This window comes from Nanorana parkeri, unplaced genomic scaffold (genome assembly GCF_000935625.1).
Source record: "Nanorana parkeri isolate BGI_ZX_2015 unplaced genomic scaffold, ASM93562v1 scaffold1726, whole genome shotgun sequence".
Taxonomy (NCBI): domain Eukaryota; kingdom Metazoa; phylum Chordata; class Amphibia; order Anura; family Dicroglossidae; genus Nanorana; species Nanorana parkeri.
Window position 1 is genome coordinate 214,438 of NW_017307994.1, and position 15,729 is coordinate 230,166.

A 15,729-nucleotide genomic window follows, 5' to 3' on the forward strand; every position below is an offset into this window, starting at 1 on the left:
GCCGACAAAACGGCAGGAAAATGTCACTTTCGGCATTTAGCCGAAAGTGCCATTTTCGGCCGGCGCCCCCCCCTTCACTTTTCGCCCGGGGCCCGCGCCCCTGCTGCCCCCCCGGTTGTTACACCACTGCTGGTTGGTAATGCCTTCTCTGTTCCTGATGGGGAGATTTGCCTTCACTTCCTGTTCCTCTATTAATGGGACAGCAGGAGAGTGGCTATCTTGCCAAAAGATACACAAACAAAAATAAAAACGTACTTTTTGTAGCAAGCGCAGGTTAGATCTTCTGTCCGGTTGCTGTGTCCTTCTCTGTCTGCCTTGACACAATTTACCCTCACTTCCTGTCTGCTTAACACCCTGTGTGGCATGATGTGGTGTTCATCTCCCTAGCACAACCTTGACAGGGGCTGTAACCCTTCACCAATATTTGTCCAAAATTAGAAAGAACAAAATAAATTTTGTCTGGAGTTGGGTTTTAATGGGTACCTACTTTTAAATGAATGCCTCCTAAGGAACCCCCACAAGTAAAAAAAAAAGTAGATCGAAGAACCACCCTCACTTGAAACTCACTGCTAGGCAGCTTTTACAGCCTCTTCTAGACTACTGTATGGACATTGATATGCACTGCACATCTTCTAGGCCACCTCCATAGTCAGGGCCAATCCTATAATCAGGCAGCTTGAGGCTGTTGCCTCAGGCGGCATCTCTTAGGGTCACGTGGGGGGCACCAGACAGAGTGCCATGGCCACTCTGCTGCACAATGTTTGTAGTGTGCCTGCCTCCCCTTTTCCAGCCAGAGCATCCCAGGTTGCTAGGAACCTGAGGCCAGGAGATGTGGAAGCGCTATACACATCTCCCTACCCAGCTCTTAGCAACCTTGGGCACTCTGACAGGTGTCCCACCCAGCTCCTGGCAACCAGTGAGCTCAGCGGGACTCCAGGCAGAGCTGAATCGTGAGATGATGCACCCCCTGTTAGCATGCAGCACCCCACCCTCCCAAGGATGTGCACCACTAGCACCCCCTTCCCGACCTCAGACAGCAAATATCCTAGGGACACCCCTGCCCATAGTAATGAATGTAATACCGGTCTCCTTGCTCCAGCATAGGCCGTAGGCCAGCCCAAACTGGGTGAAAATGCAGTCTGAGGTTTGTTCTGGTGAAACTGCCACATGAGATATGTGCTTTTTTTGTGCTGGTTGGCAGGGTCCTTTTGGGGAGAGGGTGGAACATTTTCAATTAAAGGAACTGTAGTCCTTTAAACTTTTTTTTTTTTTTAAAGAAATATAAAAACTATAACCAAGAGGGGATAGATCACATATTTAGATCTATATGATACATATGGTTGTAAATACTGATATGTATTTAAATTGCCATACACATATGGTAAATGTTATAGCTGACATATTTTCATTATTTAGCTAATAGTGTCCCTTGAGCTGCTCCCTGAGAGCTGCTCTGTTCATCTGAGCTCTGTATATCTTTAACACTAGCCATTTTCGATGTTCTTTTAATAGTATTTGTCATAAGCAGTATTACCAATGCTTCATTAATTCCTTAATCTGATTGTAGAGTGCATCTGACTGTTAAGCTGCTTATATAGTTCTTAGGCTTGTATTAGATGCTTACTAATAATCTTTCTGCATGTCTGCTATGAATGAGGACAGGATCTTTTCTTATTTTCTTTGACTCTTAATTTTCAGCAGCTTTAACCCCATAGATGCACTGCCTGGCCAAAAACAAGTTACCACCTGGGTTTTGCTAAGTGAATAGGTCAGAGCCTTTCATTGAATAATTAGTCTACGTTCAGCAAAATGAAGTGCCCAAAAATTAGGCCGCCTGCCTACCTGAATATACTGAATGACCGGGTTTTTCCATCAATGGATTTTTTTCTTCCCTGATAGCACATTGGGCATATTCCAAGATGACAATGCCAGGATTTATCAGGTTCAAATTGTGAAAGAATGGTTCAGGGAGCATGAGACATCATTTTTACACATGGATTGGACACCACCACAGAGTCCAGACTTCAACCCCATCGGGAATCTTTGGGATGTGCTGGAGAAGACTTTACGCAGTGGTCCGACTCTTTTATCATCACTACAAGATCTTAAATTAAAAAATTAATTGAACTCTGGACGGAAATAAATGTTGTGACATTACATAAGCTTATCGAAACAATGCCACAGCGAATGCATGCCGTTATCAAAGCGGTCCAACTAAATATAAAAGTGTGACTTTTTTTGGGCCAGGCAGTGTACTTTTATATAACATTGCCTGTTTTTGATAATTTAATGGCTGTGTTTCAAATATATGAAATGAAGAATTAAGTAGTCACTGGTGCTCCAAAATTTCTTCTTTCAGTTCTACTTTATTGACATTATAAGGTCATTTCAAAATTTGTAACAAATTACATTATAATGTCAATAAAGAAGAATTTTGGAGTGATGGTGACTACTGTATTCCTCGTGGTTTAATTGTCGGTGCATCTGGGGTCACTGTGACACCCACTCCCAGATTGTGGACGGATTCCGGTCAGGAGTGCAGTGGAACATATATATGTTCAAATATATGAAAGGCCATCTCTGTTCAAAACCGATGCTTTTGTTTAAATGGGCATCGAATGGTCGAGCCTCTCAACCATTTCTTTTGTCGATTTTATAATCTCTTGAATTGTAATTTCCAAGCTGAATTTTATCCCTGACCCCTCAGGCTATGACAGTGGTATCTCTGTTAATCTGCTGAATTCCACAATTAATCATTGATCCCAAAGTATAGAGAAACTAACAAAGTAACAGGTTTCATGATTTGGCTTTGTATTTGCCACATTAGTAAGGAAAGACTTGGATGGGGTGGTGATCATTTTATATACTGTATGTGGGCACTTTACCACAGGGGTAGACCAACTCTGACCCTCCAGTTGTGGTCAAACTATAAATCCTATCATGCATCTACTTCTGGGAGTCATACCTGTGCCTGCCCGAGTCTTCAATGCTTAATGAGATTTGTAGTTGTACCATAGCTGGAGAGCAGAAGTTTGCCTACCCCTGCCTTACACATTAACATGCCTTTGTTGTTCAACACACATGTTGCTTGCATTGTTTGGCATGCACCTACATAGCTCAATTCAATATACAATAATAAAAAGATAGGGCAGAAAGCTGCTGGAAGTTCTAATAAGAAAGACCAGTTCTGCCTTAATGGTTGTTAGGACATATGCATAACTGAATTTCTCTTCTTTTAGAGAAATTTTTAGCAAAAGAGCTCTAGAAACAGCCTGTTGAGAGCTTGGGTTTTACATAGTTTGTCATCTGCTAAATGCAAGTATTAAATATCAAGTGTGAATATAAAATCATTTGTGTACCTAATTAAAAAGAAATACACATATTTTGAAAACAATAGTTTTTTTAGGGCCTATTCACACCAAAACCGCATGGTACCATCACTCATACTCTTAAAAGTGAAGCATTTTTATGTGTGCAGACTGCTCTATTTTTTTTCTAAATGCAGCGCTACGCACTGGTGTAAACTTCACCATTGAGAACCACTATTTTGTGTGTATATGTGTTTTTAATGCGTTCAAAAATGCATTAAAGTGATATTAAAGCCTCAATTTGTTATTTTTTTCCTTTAAGTGGACCCTCCTTTGCTGGAGGCTGTTACTGCTTTTCTTTCAAACGGTTTAATTCCTCGTTTTCTAGTGGGTCCCCGCAGCGCTCTTCCCCCGCCCCCTGCACGGGTGCCACCATCGTTCTAATGGAGGCAGTCATGCGCGCTCTTGGCTGTGTGCATCCATAGACACACACAGCCCTGTGGCAGGCCATGCCCCTTCCCTCTTTGATTGATGGCAGAAGTAGCCTATGGCTCATCTGCCATCAGTATCCTCCCCCCACAACCCGGAAGTTCGGGGAACGGAGGATCGCTTCGGGACCGGTGGCAAGGACGAGCGTCACTGACAGGTAAGTGTGGGGGGGACTGAGGGAGAAAAAAGGTGCTGGGCCCTTTTTACCCTAATGCAGAAAATGCATTAAGGTAAAAAACGCCCAGGCCTTAATACCACTTTAAAATGCATTAGGTGGGAATGGGCCCTAAATATTGAACATGATTAAATAAAATGCAAAAACAATATGGTACATTTCTTTAAGTTTTGATTAAATTATACTTTAGCCATAAACGTTTGGTTTAGGTTGGAGTGGCAAAAGGTTAAAAACCTCTTCTTTTTTTTTACTGTTGTCTGTGCCCCAGTTGAGGTGATGCCCCCACATGGAATTCTCCCCTATCGGGATAAAACCATCAATAAAAACCTTAAAGAGGCTTTAAGCCTTCCCCATTCTACTAAAATAGTTTTATTGTTGTCTGTGTCTCCATTGGAAAATTTCCCCTAATTTCCTGTCCTAGAGACATGTCAGGAAGTAAAAAGAAATGTCCCAGATGACTCAGTACTAAAAACCTGATGTTTCCAAAACTTCCCAACTCTAGCCACATAATGTGCAAAAAAAATCGGAAAATTGTATCATACTTACCAGTAATTTTCCTTTATCGGTGCCTATCCATGGCAGCATACCATTGATATAGCTCCACCCTTATCCCTGCCCACAGAACCAGTGTAAATCTATGAAAGAGAGAGAGAGAGACCCCTGCATTCTTGTAACTATACTTCATCCGATCGTGAGGGTAGCTATGCTGCCATGGATAGGCACCAGGAAAGGAAAATTACCGGTATGATACAATTTTCTGTTTTCCTGGCGCCTCTCAAGCGAGGGTGTCGATCGAAACGATTTGCAAAGCAGCCAGCTGGTCTTCACGACACACCTTCATTAATGCTTCTTTTGTTCAATAAATGTATTGCAGATGCACACCCTGTCAGCTCGTTATTTATCAAAGGTATGCTGCCATGGAGGCACCAGCAAAGGACAGTATAAACTTATGGATTTTCTGTACAAGAGAGATAGAAAAACCTGGGGCCTGTTAGTGCACAAAAATAAATTGTAGCAGATATCTGTGCATTTATAGAAATGCTTATTAAAACTGCTTTGCATAATAAATTACATTCCAATGAAACTTTTTTTTTGCCATCTTCTTGAAATTCCTTAGCTTGAGCCCCAGCCATATAGCTTCTTCTGTTTTTACCTTATTATATGATAATACCAGTCTATAGCCCTAAAGACTCATCTCTTCAGGGAAGCCTATCCCACCTCAACCTAACCACTGAAGCTTCACATTCTCACATAATTCATTCCCACAGCTACCTCATGTATCATTTCCCCCTCCTCTTTTAGATTGTAAGCCCTCAGGGGCAGGGCCCTCCTTACCATCTTGTCTTGAATTGTATTGTAACTGTAATGTCTTCCTTATATTGTAAAGCGCTGCACAAACTGTTGGCGCTATATAAATACTATGTTATAATAATAATAATAGCCAAATATAATCTTTTCAGAGCATTCCTTTCAGTGCAGTTTTGTGACTACAACAGAGCATGATCATTATACTTGTACTACAACATTTCCCAGCATGCGCTAGGAAACAGGTTGTCTCTAAATAGCTGCATGAATTTGAGCATAGTAGATATGGCGGTATGCACTAGGTACGTTGGCTCCATATAGTCACATTCATTTCTGCATAATGTATAATACTTAGCAGTGTTACATTGGATTTAGTATTAATAAACGTTTTTAGAGCTTTACAAGATAGGTCTGGATTAAGGAAGTCCTGTTTGAACCCAAAGCAAGCTAGATAATTGTTTAAAACCCCAAATACACTTATAACATTATTACATGTATGGTCATTCTACCACATATATTAGATGATATATAGTATATCAGTGAAGGGTGATGGTATAATTTAGTCATTGGTTGTACTATGGTCTATTTGAATAGCTTTTTTCTTACAGCTCTATATAAAGTATAGACAAGCAGGTTCCATCTAGGAATAAAAAAAACAACAATATTGCATCTGCTCTCTGCATGGTCATCATGTTGGGGATCACAGAGCTAGTAGAGTGAGCCTCCCATCATCAGTTACCATATATGATTTTGGGAGATCCTATAGTCCCTTTGATGTGTTTTAGGTCTCTTTCTACATGAAACAGCCCTAGTAGGTCTCAAAATATCAGAATAATGTATACAAGGCCCCCCAAACAGCCATTCTTCTATATAATAAATGGCACGCATGAAACAGCTCTAGTAGGTCCTAAAGATATCAGAATCATATATACAAGGCCCCCAAACAGCCATTCTCCTTTACAATATTTCCAATCAATTTCAGCCCCATAGACCTAAAGGGGATGGTGAGATTGATGTGTTTGGAATGTGGGGTGAAACTCACACAAATATGAAGAGAACACCCAAACCGTGGGATTTGAACCCAGATATGAAAGGCAAGAATGCTAGCCACTTAAAACTTATCTGAACCTAAAACCAAAAATGTAATATAGTGCTTCTTACAGGGTCTTGGAAAAGGTTGCTGCATTTGTTTTATTTTTTCTCCTTTATTGTCACACTTCCCATCTCTTTATGTCTACTATCATTTCTCCATTGTCTCTACAGAGAGAGCGATGGTTGTCCAACAGCCCTGGACTTCAAACAAGTCTACCTTTGTTCATCTCCATTACATGGTGGATTGATGGAACTAGTCATTTACACAATAAAGATATTTTGATGTGCTTTCTTTTAAGCTCACGGGAAGTAGCAAGAACACTGCAATTCTGGCTAAATCAGCCTGTACTTATTGCGGATGTTATTAGCTTGAAAAATGAAAACTAATGCAACCACCACATCTAAGGACGGGTGAGCTGCAATAGATTGAACTTCAATGTTTGGGTTTATATACACTTTAACCACCATGCTGTCCCACCATGTGTTAAGTCCCAATTTGAGTAGCACTTGACCTTATTGCATGGTTTCTGACCACCTGATAAAGAGAGCCTCCAGCGGCCAGAGATGCTTGTTCTCATGCAGGTAGATTTTCCACATTTGTGCTATGTAGCTAAGCAAAGGATCAACGTTTCATACATACGCCATTGTCACCATTGGGTAAACTACATGAAATGTGAACTGTGTCAGCATTTGAAAGAATAAATAATGTCTCCTTATGTTTCACGATGGCATGAAAAAAAAAGCTTTGATTATAGAGAACCCCTCCCTCCATACCTTCAGTCACAAACTGATGTAATTAAGGACACACAGTAAAATGCAAGGACATCTCAGCTCAAGTACTGCTGTAGGTCACAGTCAGAAAAATAGCAAGTGGTCATACAGTATCTTGAGATACCTTTTTTCATTCTAGCTGTAGTATAATAAAATGGTTAATGGAATGACATAAGACAATGAGAAAATGTAAAAATAACTTAGAAGGTATGCTCATTCTACAACAGATGGTGCATGAATATTTTGTCTGTAAGGCTCGGTCTTGATAACAAACGGTAAATGAACAGACAATAGTATGTCTGGAGGCCCTCATACAGGACAGTCAGTTTATTAATTTTAGCATACATCATTGTTCTTTGCCTCACTTGCTCAGTGACATCACCACATTTCTTCCTGCGGCACTGTAGCTGAATGTCTTGTAGGCTTTGATACAAGCCAGATGCCAGAAGTTGGTAGGCACATATTGTATGCTACTACTGTGAAAACTACAGAGATTAAGATAGAACAGAAGGTTTGTATGATCGGATATCAAAGCTTAGTAATAGTACTAGCTTTCCTACCCGGCTATTTTATGCATATTTTTTCTGTTGAAAATGCTCAATATCATTATTCTTTCTTCTACAACATCTAATCACTTTATTCATTATTTGATGGTAAAACAGTGATCTGATTAAGTAAAAAAATTACCTTGGACCCCTTTAAACCTGAAGAGATATATGCAGTTTGATTTAAAAAAAAAAGGAGAACTAAACAATTGTTTTGAAAGCTGTGTGGCCTCCAAGAGTCAAGAAGTCTTTGATTCTGCCATTTAATAACCTCCTATGGTGTGTCCACAGTACGGTTGGTGTGTTAAAATGGAGCTAAGCCCTGGAAGTTGTGCCACAAAAGATAATCAGTGGGCAAAGGCACCAGTTTTCTTGTGATCTCCCTGCAGTTGATCTTTCCCCCATTACTGATTTACAATGCGTTGTTCTCTGTGTAGAAGCGGGCATCATGGTAGAGGCAGAGCTTTGATTCCCCATGTCAGAGCCTCCAGAAAAGAGAACAATGAGCACCACAGTAGTGACATCACCAAATCTCACTCCAGATCTCCTGAACGTGAGTGAGAAAGTGAGAGGCAGCAGTGCCTTGGATCTCACACTGCAAATATACCATGTATACAATGAGGATGTAGGCACACTCGCACACCAGAAAAGTGCACTTCTATTTTTCTGCATAAATTCAAGTCAAAAAATACATTTTTTCAGGGTACAGTTTAGGCACAATTAACATTTTTAAATGCTCCTTATATCAAAGCAAATCTTCACTTTTTGAGTTCAGGTCCTCTATAAGCTGCATTGAATTATTATATAATCACAAATGACAATGTTTTCTTTAGGACTATACAGTTTGTTTTAAAGCAGTGGTGGCAAATGAAGTTAATTTCATTATTATTGTATATGCATACCTCACACATCTTCCTATTATGGTGGAACAATCATAAAGCACATTTCAGGCTCTAATAAGGGGAAGACATGAAAAAATGCCTTTTGATTTTAAACAAATATGGTTAGATTAAAGTGGGTCTTTGTTAAGTAAAAACTGAAAGTTACATGTTGCCGCTTTGCATTTCAGTATAAAAGGAAGAAAATATGACCATAAAATATGAAATATATCGAAAACCAAAAGTGGGAAAGCGAGCGGAATGTTGTTGTTCTTATCTGCACCATGTGGAGATTTTCCTTTCATTTCTGTTTTGGAAACCCAACAGTAAATCATAGGAAATCCCTCCAGATGAAGAAAACTGTTACAATGTTACACTGTTGTCACCGGTATAAATGGCCCGTAATATTTTTCCTCTATTCCTGTTTGAATGGCTCAAAACATTGAATTTCTCTCATTTTCTATATTGGTGACAATATAAATGAAATATAGAGAGTGAATCCTCCTAATGGGAACATACAGAGTAATACAAAGCTGCTCTTCCATATATGTACAAATCTGCCCTGCATACATACGTTAACACCAGCCTTACAGGTACACTGCCTACGGGGGTGCCAGGAACAACTTGCAAAGCTGAGAATAGCCAGAAAGCTGATTAATCAATGCTCTAGGTTTATTTAAAGTTGAATGACGTTAAGCAGGAACATCCACCAGTGTTATGGGGTGAATGCAGGTCCTGTTTCTCAAGGTGACAGTCCCTAATCTGTGGTCTGTTGCCTTATGAAAGGGTGACTTGGTTATTGCTGATTCATTGATCCACTGATCTTGTCATATATTATTTCATATGTAGCAAACAACTAAATCCTGGTGAATGTTCTGTTTTCGAGTCCTCAAATTTTTTCATCATACTTAAACCTTGAAGAAGGAGGAGATCTTTGAGCCACTGAAAAGCATTGGCTCTTCTGTATTGTCTCTTTGTGAACAAATATCAATATTAACAGCTGTTTGTCTGAGACCTTTGTTTGGTGCTCTCTGTGGATGTGTAAATCCTCAGTCTGGGTCCCTGCTTTTGTTAAGAGCAGCCCCACCAGGGCCACTGTGCCTTATCACAATCTAATTCATTTTATGATCATTTCAATCCAGTGCCTTGTTTCTACTTGTTCTAGATCGCCTTAAGATCTTTGTGACCAATTTTTAAGTAAACTTTGAATATTGATTTATTGCTGTGCTGGCCAATCTCTGCTTTTCAAGCAATAAATAAAACTTAAAGGGGTTCTAAATGTTTTCTATCCGAAATGAGAAAAAAAAATAGTTTAGATACACTTTAAGCATTGTACATTTTATACAGCAATACATGGGGCATTCATAATTTCTAATGTCATTCCTTGAATGTATTCATTCATCTTTACGACTGTAGCCTCCAATCAATATTGTGACATGTTCACAGCACAGTATTATTAAATGTGATTGACAGGACTGGGATTTCATTAGGCTTACCCCTAGAGGTTCTAGAGACAAAGTGATGACTTTTATTGCAGTCATCTCATTAAAGCTTATTTACAGGATGTCCCATTTGTCTAAGCTGGGTGAGGGCAGGGAACATAAGAGCATGTTCTGTGTACCTCAGGTGATCCTGGCAGGTGGTTGTTGCTTTAGCTTAAAGGTTGCGTGCCTTCAGGCTCCAGTGATGGAAATCCATCCTTGTTATTGACTAACCATGCATGACAGCAGATAAGCAGACATGATTAGCAAACCATGGTGTTACATATAACTTATATGAAGAATGCAGGAACCTACCTATAAACCTATAAAGCAAGGCCATCTGAGATGCTGTCTGTTGTCCACCACTGCTGTAAAATATACCATGACCATTCTGTCTGATCTAATGTGTTTCATTTACCATGCTGATGTTAATCTTTCTTTTTCTCCCCACTCAGCTTTTGTCCCTGTTCTTTGCCCCTTCGTTTTGTTGGTGAGGATATCACAGTGATGTCTGCATTCAACCTTCTCCATTTGATGACAAAGAGCCAGCCAGTGGCCCTGCGAGCCTGTGGGCTTCCCTCAGGTTGACTGGGTGCTGCTTGTTGTATCATGCATACAGAGAGTCCTTAACTTCTGGTGTGTCTGCTGCAGGAAACCACCATTTGTTATTTCTATTCTATTCATCATTGAACTGAAACTATTTCAATTGACTTATTCCAATAGTTCAAATCCATGCATATCAAACACATACACATGTATAAAATGACTACACATTAACATTTCATAGTAAGCACCTTTCTTTATTAATTCAAGAGAGTCTGCAGAATTATATGTATTAATTTGTAAATGGAGTACTTTACTGTGTTTTACTGTGTTGTTCTTGAGAGTGAGGATCAGGAAGCGGAGGAAAACGAGTGTAGATTACACTGTTCTTCAGTTTTTAATTGCAATTCCTGAACATCCAACTCATGTGACCACTTGGTCCTGTCAGCCTGCTCTAAAATATCTATTTACTAGGTTTTAGAACTATAGGCTCTCAATGAAAACATCTTGACACCCTGGGAGACTGATTTGCATAGCCATTGCATAAAACAAATGCATTGCTTCATGTCGGATCTGAAGATTTGATCTGTTGTATGGGAAATTAAAATATTTCTATTGAATAGGTCATGTGACACAAAATCACGTCAGCCTGTTCTAAATAGATTCAAGCACAACAAAATATATAGTCTCCACCACTATCCTCCATGTTCAGGGAAACAAAAGTTTCTCATTTAGTGGTTAGCAAACTTGTCTTACAGCACTGGGGCCCTGGGTTTGATTGATATCATGGACTCTATCAGTTTGGAGGTTATATATACACTCCATTTTAGATAGGACTGCCTCCTACTATCCAAATATATACCTGTTGGCTTAATCGGCTTCTAGCCAGATTTGCCGTGTGTATGCCTGAGGTGCTAACTTTGCAAAGTAATCACTATCAAGGCAGTAATTGTTTTAGTCTTTTTTGTAAAGTGCCATATAAATGAGTTTGGGTTTCCCTCAGTTTAAAGTGAGCCTATCCCTGCCCACACTGGGTAGAGTAACATACCTGCTTTACAGAAAGCAGAGTCTGCAACATTTAATTACCTTTAATGCTTTTCTCCACTGCTCTGATCCATTTCCAGAGCACCCCAATGTTCTGTTTAAGTTTAAACTTTCTGAGAATGCTGAAATGTACACATGTCATGCAGGGAGTGACACCCATTCTCCCATATCGGTACATTTTAGGTACCCCTGAGGTTGTGCAATCATGGTGGGCAGAGAAGGTAGATGAAAGCTGAAGACTCTTGTAGGGCAACATGGAGGAAAAACATTAGACAACTACACATTCTCACATGAGAAACATTAGTTTGCAGAAAGAAAAAAACCTTGGGGGGGAATTTATCAAAACTGGTGCAGACAGAATCTGGAGCAGTTGCCCATAGTAACCAATCAGCTTCTCTTCAGTTTGTTCAGTTCAGCTTTGAAAATGAAAGAGAGAAGCTGATTGGTTGCCATGCACAACTGCTCCAGTTTTTGTTTTCGTTTTGATCAATTCTCCTCAATGAGTTTTATTTTTTTATTTTTTAGAATGTCAACTCTTCGAAGGTTAGATGCTTACACTAAGTACTTTCATGCTGAATTCATGTACAATTTCAATGTAACAGAAAGGGAAACACTTTAGGGTCCTCACATAGGAAAACCATCTTGTGTGAAAGGGGATGGGTGACATTGCTCCTGCTTGTCATCTGATACACTCAGCAAAGATTAATGAAAATGTACATGTTCATTTCAATTAAGATAGCCTTACCCTTTTGATGCACTAGCTTGCATCCAGTCTCACTATGTACCCAATAGATAATAAAAAATGTGATTTCAAATCAGCGGAAACACATTAAATTGTGTCTGGTTGCAACCAATGATGATTTTTTCAGCAAACAAGGTTTTAAGCTTATGTATGTCAGAGATCATTCTACACAAGTGTCCTCTTAGGTTTGTTGTTTCAAAGCAGATATCCACTAGATGGCACTAGATTCTTTTTTTTTGTTTTTAAAGTTTTGTTTCAGTGTGTACGGACTATTCCACTCCTGCACCATTAGAGTTAAATGTTTCATGCACACACAATGTTTTGCTCACAAAAAGACTATTTCCTGATATATCACAGACCTTTTCCAGCATTAGAAACAATGAAAGTGGCTAAGCAGATCTGTAATGCATTCCAGATATCATAATGAAGCAAAGGAATTCCTGCAGCCACGCTGGGCCACAAAATATGGGGTGTACTGGAAATACCCCATTTGTGATTCATTAAAAGCTCTCGCTTTGTACCAAAGTATAAGACACATTTCCTGCTCAACCTTTTCTTCCTGTTTGTTCCAATGTCTAAGGTTGTGTTCAAACTATAGTCCTTCAGGTACTTTTGCTGCAGCAGACCACCCAGGTTTAAAAATGCCAATAACATATGCCCTAACTGCAATTTTGTAACTGTTAGGGACTCTCAGCTCTCACATGTTCCTCTGTTTACCATGTTGAGTGTTGCCTGCATCACCAGTGCTTTGCATGAATATTAATGATTTCCTATATTAGGCTTTGTACGCATGGGCATCAATACCAAGTGTTGTAGCAAGCAACTGAACAATCCAGTGAGCAGTCAGTTATTTATAGCCCGATTATACACAAATGTCTCCATAAAGTGTTTGATTAACATCTCATTGGACTGATTTAATTAGATACCGTATGCAATATCCCCTGTTTATTAAATGATCAGTTCATCCAAAACTGATACAGTATTTCAGTTATAGTTGACATCTGGTGGCCTAAGTTATCTGCTTTCCTTATGTCTCAGGAACGCCAGCTACAAGATCTTCCTGCTTTTGTTCTCATCTGTCTTGAATTTATGGGTGCTGCCACCCACCTTTTGGTGATTCCACTACTCCAGATTTTCATAATATTGAATAAATGAAAATTCTACCCAAGTGAGCTCAGGCATGATCATGATAATTCTATTTATAAATGTATGATCTCAGAAATGGGTAATACTAATTAGGAGGTGTAGTTGGTACAGATTCGGAGGTTCAGTGAGCATTTTAGAGGAACCTAAACAGATTTTTGATGGTTTTCTGATGCCCTATGAATAAATGGAAAATACTAAAGGCATTAGTTGGCACTTGGAATAAAATGCCCATGGATGCAAATTCTTAGTATTGTATACATTAGTAAACCATAAATTAGAAAAACATTAGAGCAGTGTTGCTGTTTTTATGTTTCATCATATCCTTTGGTGTGAGTGCAATACACCTGTTATTCTGCATGCATACAAGTCAAACTTTTTCACTATACAAGCTGTCTGAATGTGCTTTGGCCATGACATATTTTGTATTTACACAGATGTTACAAATGTTATTGTTACATTTCCACAAAGAACAGACCCTGCATACATTTTCCAAATTCATAACTTCTAGAAAACAAATATGGTTGTTCAAGTTTTGTTTACATGGAACTGTAAATTCATGTGATGTGTTTTGAACTGTTTTCATACTCAGTCAACCTTCTTCTTTTTTTTTTTTTTACCATATATTACATGGGAATGTCTGGTCTACGGAATATGCTATTGAGCAAGACAGAATATATGCTTTTATATACAGCTATGCTGAGTGTTTTTGGGGGAGAGGGTAAGGTGTGTTTGAATGTGTATTGCATGATAACATAGATTGACAGACAGACCTTTGGACAATGCAGTATACGTTTTGCAAGCCCAGTCGTTAGCTAGATTTAAAGTGAGTAGTCAGGCATAACTCCTACCCAAAATAATATGCTCGGTGTTGGGCATTTTAAAGCTCAACTTTTTAAACCATCTTTTATCCAACAATATTGGTGTTTTTGATAGATGCTGAATGGTTGAATCATCCACCTCCTAATGCTATTTTTTTATACTCCTTTTTGGTGTGTGAGCTCTAAGTTATGAAGTTCAGAAATGTCACCAGCACACCAATTCAAACGTGAAAAAGATCCATTTAATGACACAAACTTGTCATACAATGCTAAGTTATTGCCACCCATCATGCTCATTCCAAAAGGGAAATCATCTTACTTGGATTTTTATTTTATATAATGTGCAATGCAGCAGAATGAGCTCCAAGAGGGTCTCACTTGTCCTGTTGGATTAATAATTAAAGTGACACTAAACTCAGGAATTAAACCTTAAAAATGCATTCAAGTACCTATTAACAATAATGTAGCTTATTTGTGTATCACTCATTTGTAAATCATAGTGCTGACACTGTCCTTCCTTCTGGAGGGTGGCTACTTTTGTTGCCCATGGTCCTGTGTGTGTGTGTGTGTGTGTGTGTGTGTGTGTGTGTTGTAAAGTAGCCACTGCTCCAAGCTCACTACCATGATGGTCTACAATCTTCATACAAATTAATAAACTAAATGTGAGATTGTAGTCCATCACAGGAGTGAGCTTGGAGCAGTGGCTACTTTAAAACACACATAGGAATCATTTAATTCCTGAGTTTAGTGTCACTTCACCTGAAGCAGCAAGTGAAGTGAAATTTCTTGAAGGGGGGGCCAAAGCTGAGACTTACAGAGTAAGTTTCATCATCGGAATCTGAGAGATAAAAATGGGCAGGTAGATGATTCAGCTACATTCATCTACTAAAAGTTGAAATGACAGACCCTTTGGGATAAAGGTTACTGAGTCGACCTAGACAGATAAAGGTTATCCATAGAAAAGCATGGATGAGAGTAGGAGGTGGCTCATGAATTAGATTGTATCCTTTTAATGGCATGGATAAATGGTCCCTTCACCAAGAGCAGTACATAGTCAAACACCGGCCTAAGTGGAAGCAAAAAGTTGTGCGGGTCAGCAATCAGGATAACGATGGGCAGATTACACACATTGTTCTTGGTGATCTTCTCATCTCTGAACAGTCTGAGCTGTTTTGTGCCACATCTTATTTCACATTTTAAACAGATCAACCCTTAAAGAACACATGCATTGAGATACCGTCTAACTCGAAAACATGTAAAACTAGACACCCTTTCAAACAAACAAACAAACAAAAAATACAATTAACTGCTTACAATAAGCTGATTTACAATAAGTAATCCTGGGGATTATTATATTACTTTCACTGTATTGTTTAAATCACATTCTGCTTC

General features: G+C 39.1%; 1 protein-coding gene across 2 annotated transcripts in view; it reads left to right on the top strand.

Annotated features, from left to right (window-relative positions):
- The window catches only part of MSRB3 (methionine sulfoxide reductase B3), an 82,291-nt gene that overhangs the window by 8,056 nt on the left and 58,506 nt on the right, over window positions 1-15,729 (top strand). For both annotated transcript variants that reach the window (XM_018571286.1, XM_018571287.1), the window contains exon 2: window positions 10,500-10,627. In XM_018571286.1, coding sequence (XP_018426788.1) covers window positions 10,552-10,627 — 76 coding nt within the window. In that variant the 5' untranslated portion in view covers window positions 10,500-10,551. The remainder of the gene's footprint in view (window positions 1-10,499; window positions 10,628-15,729) is intronic.